The 15,983-nt window shown below is 32.9% G+C and overlaps 1 protein-coding gene across 1 annotated transcript in view; it reads left to right on the forward strand.

Annotated features, from left to right (window-relative positions):
* The window catches only part of LOC141550899 (solute carrier organic anion transporter family member 4C1-like), a 90,468-nt gene that overhangs the window by 64,807 nt on the left and 9,678 nt on the right, over nt 1-15,983 (forward strand). Inside the window, exon 9 of the mRNA XM_074282007.1 lies at nt 6,435-6,588. Within this exon, the coding sequence (XP_074138108.1) occupies nt 6,435-6,588 (154 nt within the window). The remainder of the gene's footprint in view (nt 1-6,434; nt 6,589-15,983) is intronic.

The following is a 15,983-nucleotide window of genomic DNA, read 5'->3' on the forward strand; positions in this document are numbered from 1 at the left end:
TTTGTTCATTGCCCAAACCTCAAATTACATGTATTTATATAATTATACTTTATATATTAAATAACAAAGCAAAATGGTCAGGGAATTCATAATTTTAAATTGGTGAAATATTTTCTCTTCTCAAAAGAGGAGAAATCCTTTACAAAGAATTATTCTTAGAGAAAGTTTTTGTTAAATTCAACCTGTTCTAAATCAAATTGCATTTCTCCCAATGTATCCTTTAGAAAGTTGGAGGTATTTTCTTATTTGACACCTCAAGAATATGTAATTTCAGTGTGGTGATTCTCTTTTTGACAAAGGAGATCACAATTCTTTGAAGTAAATTTAAGAAGAATTTAACTTAACTCTGCTCTGTTTTAGTTAGGTTAGAACTTCTTTCATATAAATTAATTGTTGCAGCTGAATTAGATTTGGGCAAGCTGATCATATAAAAAATAGCTTTACATAACTTTTGAGAATAGCCCAAAGCCAACTCTATGACCTGCATAAACCATTGAAGTATGGATTTTTCCTAGTCCTCTAACTGGAAAAGGCTGGAGAAATCACCACAGCAGGAAATCCAAACAAACAAATAAATAAATAATTCTCCACTAGGTGTGCTGAATACTGGCAAGGAGAGAAATTGAGATGAAGCAAGTCCTATATATACTGATCGTTGATTCCCTCATACCAGTACATTTTTAAAGTGAGTTGATATTCTCTATGAGAATAATCCACTTGGTTTTTAGTTTTTAAAAATAACAATCCCAGTCCTCTCCCAATATATTTTGACAGAATAAATTCAATAATCATTTTTTAATCTTCCTTTTATTTGACTACTCCTTTCCTCCATTATTTAGCAATTGCTTATCCTCGCCAATTCTACCTATATGGCATCTCTCAAAACCTTTTCCTTCTCTCCATTACTATGTCCATCACTCTACTTTAGGTTCCTTTACATTATTAGAATAACCTCTTAATTGATTTTTCTGATACTAAGTTTCCAAACTGACATTCTAGGACTAACTACATCATTGGTCTAATTATATCAGTCTCTATCAATCATACAAAGTGACTCCAGATTGCCTATGTGACCTCATTTTTGGCTTCTAAAGTCACCACTTGACACTAGCTTGTTTTTCCAGGCTTATCGTGCATTAATCTTCCTGCATTCTCTAGTGTAGCCAGATTATGTTACTTTATGGGCCCTGTAGATAGCATTTTATTTTCTAAACTGCATGCTTAGAATGTATTCCCTCCTCCACTTGCTTGCACTGAAATTGTTTATTTTGTTATTTTTATATCATTATTACTTGTTTTATTAAAAACTGTTATAATGATAGCTTTAAAAGGAACTTCCCCATTCTTTACTAATTTTAAAAAATGACATGATATTCACATTTTCCTCTTATTCATTTTTAGCTTATATGATGATGTAAGATTTGGTCTTAATGTACTTTTTGCCAAACTGCTTTCCAGTATTATCTGCGATTCTTGTTAAAGAGGGAGTCCTTTCCCTAGTAAATTATGCTCTCATTTTTGTTTTTCCAAATGCCTTTTGTGGCTGAGCCATACCTGATATATAGGCTAATTTTTATTAAAGGGGTACTGAATTCACCCCTCTGACTTAATTGGCTTGGTGAACAAAGGCTTGGACCAGTAACAATGTTTTCTTAAGGCCAACTACCAAAACCCAAATGGATTTGTGATCTCATAAATTTGGGTGGGATCTTTGCCAACAAAGCATATCTCAACCCATCACTGACTAATCATCTTGTGTATCTTTTTTTTCTACATATTCTGATTAGTTCATCAGAGAAGGTTCATTCAAAATGCTATTCAGATCTTTCTTCACAGATCCATTTGAGTAATAGAAGTTGGTTATTTTTGTAGTATATGATTCATGAATTTGTTTAAGGTAGAGACCATTTCTTATTTTGACATTCATTTGGAGGTATGTTGTGTGCTAGGTGTATTGTAGATACTTAGTAAATTGGAAAAAAAAGTTTTTATGAATTTGAGAAAATTTTAGATGTTAGTATATATCCTAATATATATTCACTTTTTAGTGCGATCTCATTTTGTGCAGTAGAAAACTGTACCATAATAATTCATAGATAGATAAAAGTGAGCTATTTACTGGCTTATCTGTTTGTGATGTCTTAAGTCTCCTCCAGCTTTAAATCTAAGCTGCTCCATTTGATTGAAAGCTCCTTAACTGGCAAGAGCTTTTGCCTTCTTTTTTTAAAATCTACATCATTTTATATAGTGCCTAGCACATAGTAAGCACTTAATAAATATTAATTGGTTGATATCTTCAGCCTTCATCACTCAACTTCTCATATCATTCTAAATTTCTCACATGGGCTAGTGAGCCCAGCTACTGAATTTTGTAGAAATGTTTCATTTTTCTTTCTAAAGCTTTTATGAATGGATATCTAAAACTTTTAGAAAAATCTGTTATTTAGCTTGACTATTACCATTTTGTGTAAATTATCTCATTCTTAATCCTGTAAGGTAGTTGTTGCAATCAATGTGTCCTTAGAAGTTAAGTGACTTGCCCATGGATGAAATTTTTGAATTTAGATCTTGGACTTCAAGGCCAATAATATTTCTAAAGCCTTTATGATAAATTATATTAATTGAATATAATTATGTTATAGTTTTAGTTTTTAATTCCCTCCTATTTCTACTTTTTCTTCCTCATCATTTTTCTTATTAAAAACTTTCTTTTTTTTAATTATATATATATATTTTTAATAATATTATCCCTTGTATTCATTTTTCCAAATTATCCCCCCCTCCCTCTATTCCCTCCCCCCGATGACAGGCAATCCCATACATTTTACATGTGTTACAATATAGTCTAGATACAATACATGTGTGTGAATATCATTTTCTTGTTGCACAATAAACATTAGATTCCGAAGGTACATGCAACCTGGGCAGACAGATATTAGTGCTAACAATTTACATTCACTTCCCAGTGTTTCTTCTCTGGGTGTAGCTACCTCTGTCCATCTTTGATCAACTGGAAGTGAGTTGGATCTTCTTTATGTTGAAGATTTCCACTTCCATCAGAATACATCCTCATACAGTATTGTTGTTGAAGTGTACAGTGATCTTCTGGTTCTGCTCATTTCACTCAGCATCAGTTGATTTAAGTCTCTCCAATCCTCTCTGTATTCCTCCTGCTGGTCATTTCTTACAGAGCAATAATATTCCATAACCTTCATATACCATAATTTACCCAACCATTCTCCAACTGATGGACATCCATTCATCTTCCAGTTTCTAGCTACTACAAAAAGAGCTGCCACAAACATTTTGGCACATATATGTCTCTTTCAGCTCTTTAGTATTTCTTTGGGATATAAGCCCAGTAGTAGCGCTGCTGGGTCAAAGGGTATGCACAGTTTGATAACTTTTTGGGCATAATTCCAGATTGCTCTCCAGAATGGCTGGATTCTTTCACAACTCCACCAGCAATGTATTAGTGTCCCAATTTCCCCACATCCCCTCCAACATTCATCATTATTTGTTCCTGTCATCTTAGCCAATCTGACAGGTGTGTAGTGGTATCTCAGAGTGGTCTTAATTTGCATTTCTCTGATCAGTAGTGATTTGGAACACTCTTTCATGTGAGTGGATATAGTTTCAATTTCTTCCTCTGAGAATTGTCTGTTCATATCCTTTGACCATTTATCAATTGGAGAATGGTTTGGTTTCTTATAAATTATGGTCAGTTCTCTATATATTTTGGAAATGAGACCTTTGTCAGAACTTTTGTTTTTAAAAATATTTTCCCAATTTGTTACTTCCCTTCTAATCTTGTTTGCATTAGTATTGTTTGTACAGAAACTTTTTAGTTTGATGTAATCAAAATCTTCTATTTTGTGATCAATAATGATCTCTAGTTCTCCTCTGGTCATAAATTCCTTCCTCCTCCACAAGTCTGAGAGGTAGATTATCCTCTGTTCCTCTAATCTATTTATTATCTCCCTCTTTATGCCTAAATCATGGACCCATTTTGATCTTATCTTGGTATATGGTGTTAAGTGTGGATCCATATCTAATTTCTGCCATACTAATTTCCAGTTTTCCCAACAGTTTTTTCCGAATAATGAATTTTTATCCCTAATGTTGGTATCTTTGGGTTTGTCAAAGATTAGGTTGCTATATATGTACCCTTTTTTGTCCTTTGTATCTAATCTGTTCCACTGATCTACCGGTCTATTTCTTAGCCAGTACCAAATGGTTTTGGTGACTGCTGCTATATAATATAGCTTTAGATCAGGTACACTTAGACCACCTTCCTCTGAGTTTTTTTCATTAGTTCCCTTGCAATTCTCGACCTTTTATTCTTCCATATGAATTTTGTTGTTATTTTTTCTAGGTCATTGAAATAGTTTCTTGGGAGTCTGATTGGTATAGCACTAAATAAATAGATTAGTTTGGGGAGTATTGCCATCTTTATTATATTCGCTCGGCCTATCCAAGAGCACTGAATGTCTTTCCAATTATTTAAATCTGATTTTATTTTTGTGGCAAGTGTTTTGTAATTTTTCTCATACAATTCCTGACTTTTCTTTGGTAGATGGATTCCCAAATACTTTATACTCTCAACATTTGTTTGGAATGGAATTTCTCTTTGTATCTCTTGCTGTTGCATTTTGTTAGTGATATATAAAAATGCCGAGGATTTATGTGGATTTATTTTGTATCCTGCCACTTTGCTGAAATTTTGAATTATTTCTAGTAGCTTTTTAGCAGAGTCTTTGGGGTTCTCTAAGTATACCATCATGTCATCTGCAAAAAGTGATAGTTTAATTTCCTCATTTCCTACTCTAATTCCTTGAATCTCTTTCTCGGCTCTTATTGCTGAGGCTAGCGTTTCTAGTACTATATTGAATAGTAATGGTGATAGTGGGCAACCTTGTTTCACTCCTGATCTTACTGGGAAAGGTTGCAGTTTATTTCTATTGCATATTATGCTTACTGAAGGTCTTAAATATATGCTCCTGATTATTCTAAGGAATAGTCCATTTATTCCTATACTCTCAAGAGTTTTTTAGTAGGAATGGATGTTGGATTTTGTCAAATGCTTTTTCTGCATCTATTGAGATGATCATATGGTTCTTATTAATTTGATTATTAATGTGGTCAATTATATTAATAGTTTTCCTAATATTAAACCAGCCCTGCATTCCTGGAATAAATCCTACTCGATCATAGTGTATTATCCTGGAGATGATTTTCTGAAGTCTTTTTGCTAATATCTTATTTAAGATTTTAGCATCAATATTCATTAAGGAGATTGGTCTATAATTTTCTTTCTCAGTTTTCGATCTACCTGGTTTAGGTATCAGTACCATGTCTGTGTCATAAAAGGAGTTTGGTAGGACTCCTTCATCCCCTATTTTTTCAAATAATTTATATAACATTGGAGCTAATTGTTCTTTAAATGTTTGGTAGAATTCACATGTGAATCCATCTGGCCCTGGGGATTTTTTCCTGGGGAGTTGATTAATAGCTTGTTCTATTTCTTTTTCTGAAATGGGACTATTTAAGCAATTTATCTCCTCCTCTGTTAATCTAGGGAGCCTATATTTTTGGAGGAAGTCATCCATTTCACTTAAGTTATCAAATTTATTGGCATAAAGTTGGGCAAAGTAACTCCTTATTATTTTTCTAATTTCCTCTTCATTGGTGGAAAGATCCCCCTTTTCATTTGTAAGACTATCAATTTGATTTTCCTCTTTCTTTTTTTTGATCAAATTTACCAAAGGTTTATCTATTTTATTGGCTTTTTCATAAAACCAACTCTTGGTTTTATTTATTAATTCAATAGTTTTTTTACTTTCAATATTATTGATTTCTCCTTTTAATTTTTGTATTTCAAGTTTAATTTTTGGTTGGGGGCTTATTAAAAACTTTCTAAGCACTTCTGCATGGGTAATGAATTAGGTATACCAAAATCATTGGCTTCTTGATTTCAGTAATGACTTAGCCCATAAAAAAATACATTGAGTTGGCATATTAGAAAATCAGATTAAACACTGATAGCTTTTTCTCTGCTTCCCCCAGTAATATGTTATTTTACAACAAAGATTTGTCTTTATATAACTTGTGTGCCTAAAAATATATAGCATATAAAAAATACTTGATAGATGTGTGTTGTTGTTTTATTAATAGATCCATCCAATGTCTAGGAGTAGATTAGTTATATGATATAAAGCCTTTCAATATATGTATAAAATATCATTAGCTGAGTAGAAGCATAAATATTGAGCTCCCTTTGATAAGATTCATGCCAGTTCATCCGTTATTTAGCACGAAGTCCTGTATGCCTGATTGTTAAATAATGAACCCATTGCTAGAACGAAATATTAATTTTTAACTGTTCATTAGTTGTTATAAATAGACTCTTGGTTATATTAATTTGTTTCTTACAGGACAGGAGTGTTGGGAAACTTGACGGCCCCTTGTAATGTTAATTGCAACTGCCTAGATTCCTTTTACTATCCTGTCTGTGGAAGAGATGGTATCCAGTATTTTTCTCCCTGCATTGCTGGCTGCAAAAATTCAGTTCCCCAAAGTCGGCCAAAGGTAGCTGATTTTTATGACTTTATGTACAATAAGGGATATTTAGTTAAAGTATGTTAGGGTTTTTTTTTTTTTTAATCATGACTAAAGAATACCTTCTTCATTTCTGTCAACATTCTGTTCATCTTGGCTTCAACTCATTTGTTGCTTCTTCTGTAATACCTTTCCTGATGATTCCAGTTTAAAGTGAAGATGATACTGTGGTCATTGCATCAAATTCTAGGACATTTTAGAGGCTTCTGGAAGAGAGCCATTCTTTAGTCTATTATAATATTTTACTGTAAAATATATATACAGTAAAAATCAATAAACATCAATAAACAAAAACATTTCAAGTACAAAAAAGAAGAAAGATCTAACCTTCTAAATTAATTATTTATCTAATTATATTTGCTCATTTAGTTATTTCTTTTCTTTTCTTTTTTTTTTTTTGGTGTAAAACTGGGACATAATTTTTTAACATTTGTTTTTCTTGTTTCTTGCAAATTTTTTTCTTTTATCTAGGGGTTTGACAATTTGGTAATAATATTCCTGTATGTTTTCCACACAGGATCTCATTGAGGTGATGATGGGTGGATTTTTTCTATTGGATTATTCCCTGCATTATTGTGTCAAGGTTTTTACAACTTTCTGACAGTCCAATTATTCTTATATTTTCTCTTGATCTCTTCTACAGTTCTCTTAATTTTGTTTCACATTCTGGTCTATTTTCTCATTCTTTATAATCTCTTTTGTTAGTTCTTGATTTTCCATAACTTTACTGGCTTCCCCTTGCCCAATTCTAAATGAAAATGCCCATAGCTAGCAGCTGCCCCTGCCCCCCCCCATCTCTGAATGCTTTTGAAAAGGCAGTGACTGCTTATAGGCCTGATTCCATTGCTCATTGGCAATTGGCTTTGAACAGTTCTGTTTCCAACCTAGGGCAGTTGACTCATCTTTAGGGTAGTCCCCTGCTCCTGTAGGCTTACCATATTTGTGCCACACTTAATACAGACATCCATTTAGTTTTAACCCTACTTTCTGCAGGTCAGAACAACTCTACTCAAGTGATCCACTAGCTTCAGTATCCTCAGTAGCAAGGAGTATCATGTACTACCATGTCCCAATTATATCTGTTATAATGCAGAGAGGATTTTCTTCTTAAATCTCCTTAGATTATCAGGGGAAATTTTTTTTTAAGGAAAAAAAAGAAGGCTATACCTCAAAGAAATAACAGCCTGTTTTGATACAGAGAAAAATTGAAAAGAAACTCATTTTCCTCAGTTTATGGGTTTCTCATTTTATGGGAAAAATGTATTATTTGGATACAGAGATAATTTTCATATTTTCAAGTTTCAGTGTCTTAAAGTGCAGCATGACTCCAGGATCCCTATCCAGAGTATCCAAAATATTAATTTCTTTTAAAAATTATACTGTGTTTTGTCTAGAATTAGTGATCTTGAGTGGGTTATTTCCGTTATTTCATCAGATGACAGTCATTGCTATGCCTCTGCCAATTGAAGTTTATGTAAGTCTTTGAAAGATCACAGAGTGGAGAAGAGAGGTCACCAAACTTGAGCACTGCTACCTCTGTCCCTTATTGGGGAAGGTTTTTTGTAAAGTGGTGATTTATATCTTTAAATAAATGTAATATGCTTCTTTTAAAAATGATAGCAAGAAAAAATACCTGTTATCTCCTTGAACTTGACTCTTGTGTAAGATCTTCTGGGTCAATAGCTCCTGACACTCTTTGTTGATGTCCAGAGAATAACTGAGGACTTTTGCATGCTTGTGCATATGTGTATATGTAATTTTTTTTCCCATTTAGCTTATGTACTTTTTGGGTTATTATCTTCCCTTTTATAGGTGATAGAGTGCCTATTGATGTTTAAAATGGTATCATGATCATAGCTTATTTACCCTAATAGAAAATATTTAATGCTACCCTGCAAAGAATATTCAAGATATATGCTGATAACTATCCAGGTGTTTGGTATGATGAATTATCTTATCTGCTTTTTACATGTACCATGGAGTTGTCACTATTTGAAATCATGACTAGGAGGATGGTTAATGGTCCATTATGTTTAATTACAGAGTTCTAGAAGAGAGATGTTCATAGTTCCAAACCTTAGTACAGAACAACATATAAATCTAGAGAAAACTGAATAAAATGTGTATTATAGTACAAGAGCATATAGGCAAAGCTTGAGAGACTCATAAATAACAATGAAATCTTTTGCATTTAAAGTAGGCATTAATGGAATGGAATTTTTACTTCCACAAAGAGATAAATATAAGTCCTCTGTGTGCATCTGGTCTTTCGTTCTGTCTATTCTCTCTTATCTTTCTATCTATGTACAAATATAGTATTGTATTTTGGGGGGACAAGTTAAATGAAATGCTTAGAGTCTTCATTATCTTTTTTTAAAATAGTATATTTCTATGCTTAATGTTGTATTCTTAATTACATATAAAATAATTTTTAATATTTGTTTAAAAATTTGAGTTCCAACTGTTCTTATTCTTTCCCCTCTGATCTCAGTGAGATGGTAAATAATTGATTGTAGGTTAAACATGTACAGTCCTGTTGGAGAAAAATGCAGATCAAAAAACCTCCAAGTAAGAAAAAGTTTATTTTAAAAAGTGGATTTTGATCTGTATTCATACTTTTTTTGGGGATGGATAGATAGCGGTTTTCTCAATTGTATTTTAATTTTCCAATTACATCTGAAGATAGTTTTCAATATTCTTTTTTTGTTTTTAAAAGTATTTGATTTCCCCAAATATATGTAAAGATACGTTTCAAAACTTTTTTCTCCCTCCCTTCCTTGCTTTCCTCCTCCCTTAGATATCAACCAACCTGATATAGGTTAGATATGTGCTATTCTTTTAAACAGATTTACATATTTGTCAACAACATTCATTTTTGAAAGATTTTGAATTCCAAATTTTTCCTCTCCTTTCCAAGACAGCAAGTCTGATATTGATTATATGTATACAGTCATTTAAAACATATTTCCACATTTGTTATGTTGTGGGGAAAAAAAAATCAGAACACAACGGAAAACCACTAGAAGGAAAAAACACACAGACAGACAAAAAAAGGTGAAAATAGTATGTTTTTATTTTTAGTCTTTGTATTTCTTTCCTGGATGTGGATGGCATTTTCTACCCTAAGTCTATTGGAATTTTCTTGGATCACTGTATTGCTGAAAAGAGCTAATTCTATCATTACATAATCTTATTGCCGTGTATAATGATCTCCTGATTCTGCTCATTTCATTCAGCATCAATTCCTATAAGTTTCTCTAGGCCTCTCTAAAATCATCCTGCTGATTGTTTCTTTTTCTTTTTTCGTTTTTCTTTATTTCTTTCTTTCTTTTTTTTTCTTTTTTTTTTTTTTTTGCTGAGGCAATTGGGGTTACATGGATTGTTTCCCATAGAACAGTAATATTCTATAACATTAATATACCATAAAGTATTCAACCATTCTCTGAACTGATGGGCATACACTCAGTTTCCAGTTTCTGGCCACTACGAAAGGGGCTGCCACAAACATTTTTGCATATGTGGGTCCCTTTCCCTCCTATAAGATCTCTTTGGGACACAAGCCCAGTAGAGACATTGCTTTTTAAGGAGTTTTTCTCTTTAGTGGATTTTTGTACCTCCTTTACCATTTGGTCTATTATGTTTTTTAGGAGTTTATTTTTTTCAGTATTTTTTGGCGCCTCCTTTGTCAAGCTCTTTTTTACCCCCATGATTTTCTTTATCATTCTCATTTCTTTCCCCAATTTTTCTTTTACCTTTTATATGATTTTTAAAATCCTTTTGAAGGAGTTTTAGGAATTCTTTTTGTGTCTGAAACCAATTCACATTTTTCTGTGAGGCTTTCAATGTTGCAGTTTTGATTTTTTTTTTGTCTTCTTTTGATTTTGTTTTGATCTTTCCTGTAACCATAGTAGCTTTCTATCATCAGGTTATTCTTGTTATTTTTTTGTTGTTTGCTCAGTTTTCCAACCTCCTTTTAATTTTATGTTAAAGTTGGGCTCCTAGCATAGGGGAAAAACAGCTTTTTTTTTTTTATTTTTTATTCATTTTTCCAAATTATCCCCTCCCTCCCCCCGATGACAGGCAATCCCATACATTTTACATGTGTTACAATATAACCTAGATAAAATATATGTGTGTAAATACCATTTTCTTGTTGCACATTATTAGCTTCCGAAGGTATAAGTAACCTGGGTAGATAGACAGTAGTGCTAACAATTTACATTCACTTCCCAGTGTTCCTTCTCTGGGTGTAGAAAAACAGCTTTTTTCCCTCCAAATCTAGTTCTGGACATTTGTAAGTGTTTGGTTTAATTTAAAGAAAAATGTTTACTACTTTCCTGGTCTGCTCTGGCCTGTGAGCAGTTATAAGCATTCTTTTCTGCCCTGAAATTGTGACCAGAGTTGCTACTCTCACATGCTCTGTTCTGATTCTAGGTGCAGTCCTTCTGGAACTGAATTTCAGATCAGTGTATTGGCAATGCAACAGAGTCCTGCACCTTGTGCTAGCAAAGGGACCCTTTAAATCTCCTCACAAGTTGTCTGACCTCCTTACCAGAGCTCTGAAAGTCACTGTTGTCAGTTCATTGCTCTCTAGGGAGGGGGGGGGAAAGTCCTTGCCTTTTTTTCTGACATCTTTGCTCTGTCCTGAGATTTCACTATCTTGAAAAAACTTAAAGGAATATATATGCTTTAAAATGTTAGCAGGAGAAGACATGTTCTGAAGATCATTATAATATCATAGTTGATATGCCTTCTAGATTCATATAAATCTCTTCATTCAGATTTCAAAATTCAGATTTCAAATTGAAATGAAATAACACTTGTAGATCATCTGATAATAAAAAAAACCCAACATGTTACTAAGAATGTAATGTTATTATACTTGGGTAATGAAGAGGCATTGTTAATTTTTCACACCTTAGTCACACCTTAGTCCTATGGATCATTTAAGTCTCAAGGGAAATTGCATTATTTTTTATGGAAAAGCTAGTGTTGATGATCAGTGATGATGCCGCATGGATTCAGTTGTTAGTTCCCTTGTCTCTGCTTTTTCACAGATTGATGCAACTAGTGATAAGCATATTAAATATAGATTATGCTCTTAGGTTATCAGGACATTTTAAAAGGAAAAACTAAAAAGGAAGGGTGTATTTCTTTTTTTTAATTATAGCTTTTTATTTACAAGATATATGACATATATTTAATTATATATATATAATTATATATATATAATTAAGATATATTTAATTATAGCTTTTTATTTACAAGATATATGACAATCCTTTTGTTCCAAATTCCCCCCTCTTTTCCCCTCCCCCCTCCCCCTGATGGCAGATTGACATGTTACATATGTTAAATACAATATCTGTATACATAAGGGAAGGGTATATATTTGAAAGAAAGACTAGAGAAAAGAAAATCCAAAAAATGCTTTCTATTTTGTGGAGAAAATATTTATTTGTTGGCACAGATCATTTTCACATTTTCATATTTCATATTCTAAAGTGCAACATGCCCCAACAACCAAAAATCAATCAGCCTACCCAAGGTGTCCAAGAAATTAAAGAAATTTTTCTTTTCAAAATCATAGTATGGCTTTTCTGCCAGTGATGAGGACCCTTAGATTACTAGAAGTTATGTCAATACATGTTGCTTAGTCTTATTTAGTTCCTTGAACCAATTAATTCTTAGACAGTATTCTCTCCTTTTCTGGGAGGGAATTCCCTTCCCCCCCAAAAAAACAACCCCCCAAACAAAAAAACTAGCTTCCTTATGCAGTAGAGACCTTTTCAGGTTTTTCTGCTTCCACATTCTATTCCTTTGTAGCAAGGTCTTTAATGTTTTTTTTTTTTTTTTTTTTTTTTTTAACAGGGTACTTATATTACCTACAACAATAGAGCAATTAAGATAGTTTAAGAACTTTTTTTGGTGTGGTAAAAAATTGTACAATGCTTAAGAAATAGGTTCAACAAAGGTCTGTAAAGAAACCTCAAAAAGGAGATTGTGGAAAAATGTTCTGGCCTTTTGTGTGATTATATGTACTTGGAACTGTCACATACTTTTCAGAAGCAAAGATAGTGTTGATGTAATTATTGTTCCCAGAACTGGAGGCATAAAGGTGAGGGGGAAGAAGGGAAGAAAGTTTGTGTAGAGTAAAAGGTCAGATGACAAGTTGGCTTGAATGAACTGTTGGACAGAAATGTGATGTGATTGGATTCTTGGTGTAGGTATAGTGGGTTGAATGAGGCTGGATTCAGTAATCTGCAGCAAACCCTGGGGGAAAAGAAGGTTATCCTTTAACATTTGGAAGCCCATGAAATTCCTTAAAAATAGAGGGAAAGGCTCTCTGCTTTTCATCATAAGAGGTAAAGAGCTCAGAGGCTTTACCTAAGCAAGGCAAGAGGAGAATCAAAAGGAGTATTAGTTAAGTAGAGGAAGGATGAAATATTAAGAAAATGCAATTTATGGAGAGAGGATCAAAAGTAGTTGAAAGGACAAGTAGAAGAGAACTGATAAAAAAAATGCAGATCCTTGAAATGTGTCATCTCTGAACTATATAGTGTTGTATTTTAAAAGTCTCTTTGAAATTGAGAGTATAGGGATTTGCCACTATTGAACCTCTGCAATTATCTTAGGAGCCAGTCTTACAATTAAGGCCAGAGGTAGGTGATCCCATAGTGTATTATCAGTTTACTCTCAACCTGTGCATATATTTTGGTTTCTATTTTAATTAAAAAAAAATCTTCTTTTTTCTTTTCCTCCACATTCCACCACAATGCAACAATCAACCACCATTTGTTAAGTGCCTACTATGTGCCAGGCATTGTGCTGAACACTGGACTCTAAAAGAAGAAAGCAAGTATTCAGTCTATTCCTTATGGATGGGGATTTAATAGTTTCGACTGACTTTAACCCAATCAGGCACTGAGCATAGAGTGAAGGAGGAAGTGTAGTCTTGGAATCAGGAGATGTGGCTCCCAGGGCTTCCTCTGATATTTGCATAATCCAGTTTCTCAGGGGCCCAATAGAGCTTGTAAAGAAACTGTTGTCTACACATAGAGAGAGTGTTTTGAAAGGATTAAATTATAGGTTTCACAAAAAGATCTTGCTGAAGAGAGTGAGTCTATAACAGGTATAGGGAAAGGTGATGAGATGTAGCCGAGTTATTAAGTGATTACAAGCCTAATGAGAGATATTGTATATTTGTGTTTATGCCATCTCTTCAATTTAGGGAATTGCTCAGAGTACTGGGCATTGCCAGAGGCCAGGTTCTTCTGGCTTTGACACAGCTCTGTGCTATACTGGGTGTCCTCTCTGCATGAAATGCAAATTTGGGATTAAATAAAATAGAATTAGGTAAGAGAGAATTCTATAAGGGGAAAAAATCAATCCTATTGAATTGCATTTTGCAATAACAATTTTTAAATTTAAAAAGAGAAACATTTTTATTTGCAAGAAAAAGCCCAAACCTATGACATTTGAAGGATTAACAATATTTTTGTTATATTGTTGCTAATGTCAGTGTTAATGTGCTAATTGTTATTTTTATCAATGGGTATTTTTTAAAAAATGAAATCTTAACTTTGCAATTTTTTTTCTTCCTTTTGGAAAATAAAGCTAGTCTAATAAAGAGAAGCTTAATCATATAATTTTCTATCCTACTCTTTCTACTGTGGAATCCATTTCAGCAAACTAATTTTATGGTAGTTGTAGCAAATTGGAGGATGACCACTTTCTCCTGCTTTGGGAGAACTATAAGGAAGAATTTAGTGTTTATCAAGTTTTTCCATTTAAATTATAAACAAAATTGGATTTACTCAATGTTATTCTATTTTTATCATTACACAATATTTTTCAATAATGAAGATTGATTATACCCTCTTAGACACTTGGCTAGATCTTATTGCGTTAGTGCCAGCTGGAGTCAGTGGTTGGATAAACACATTAATAGTAATGCAATGTTTTTATTAAATGAACTCTGGCTTGACTTAAAACAAACATAAAAATCCTTTCCCTTTGAAGTAATGAAATCAGCACTTGTTTTTGATTTTCTGAAATGTTTTCTCACTTTAATGACATCTTTAATGTTTAAAAAGAATTGAGGCTGTGATGAGAATGTGATAGGTAGGTTAAAATTTTATAGCTGGGTTAAGTAAATTATTGGTCAAATATATTGCCCTTTCCCCCATTTTATAATGAAATATGTATATGTAAATAGAACTCAGTAATTCAGTATTTGTATCCATACATCTTCCCCTCTTTTCAATTTCTCTATTACTGTAAAGACCAGTACCATTTTCCCAGTTAGCTAGCTTTGCAATCTTATTGCCATCCTAATCTCTTGACTTACATTTATCTCATCTTTATATTTTAAATCTTGTCTTAAAATTACATTTTGGGGCAGCTAGATAGCATTGGCCCTGATGTCAAGAGAATCTGAGTTCAAATGTGACCTCAGATACTTAAAACATACAAGCTGTGTGACAGTGGGCAGGTTTACTTACCTCCAATTGCCTTGCCAATGAAAATAAATAAGAACATTGCACACAGCAATAGGACATTGCACAATGATCATCTATGAATGACTTAATACCTCTCAGCAATAAAATGATCTAAAATAATTCCAAATGATATTTGATGCTACCCATATCCAGAGAAAGAGCTGATGAAATGTGAATACAGATCAAAGCATATTATTTTTTCTTTCTTTCATGTATGTGTATGTGTGCATGTATATTCCTTTTCATGTTTCTTTTCTTTTTCTTTTTTTTTTTTAACAGCAAAACTAGATGAAAAGTATGTTTAACATGGTTGCATATAGATAGGCTATATCAATTGTTTACCATTTAGAGAGAGGGTTAGGGAGGAGAAAAATTTGGAATTCAGTTTTTAAAAAATGAATGTTAAAAATTGTCTTTATGTGTACTTGTAAAAAAAGTGAAATATTGTTAAAAGAAAAGTGAATAATTTTATAGTAGAAAAAAATAATTACAACATCTTGTAACAGATTAGCTGTATTAGATAAATGAGAATGAGAGATTGAGCATCGTGACCCTGAGGTTGCAAGTCAGATTGAATGGGAAGATAGTAGTGTCCTAGATAATAATTTGGAAGATGGTAAGAGGACAGGTTTGAGGAATCAAGCTATTGAGGTTTCTTTTGGTCATATTGAGTTTAAGGTGCTTGGAAGTTATCTTATTTGAGATGTCTTAAAGACAGTTTTAAACTAGTTTGGGACAAAGAGTGTAATTGGATATATAAGTCTAATAATCATCTATATTGAACCTAAGGTACTAATGAGGTTAGTAAGATAAAACAAAGAAAGGACAAGGACAGAGCTTGGGAGGACACCTATGGTTTTTAAG

This window comes from Sminthopsis crassicaudata, chromosome 1, assembly GCF_048593235.1.
Source record: "Sminthopsis crassicaudata isolate SCR6 chromosome 1, ASM4859323v1, whole genome shotgun sequence".
NCBI classification, from domain to species: Eukaryota; Metazoa; Chordata; class Mammalia; order Dasyuromorphia; family Dasyuridae; genus Sminthopsis; species Sminthopsis crassicaudata.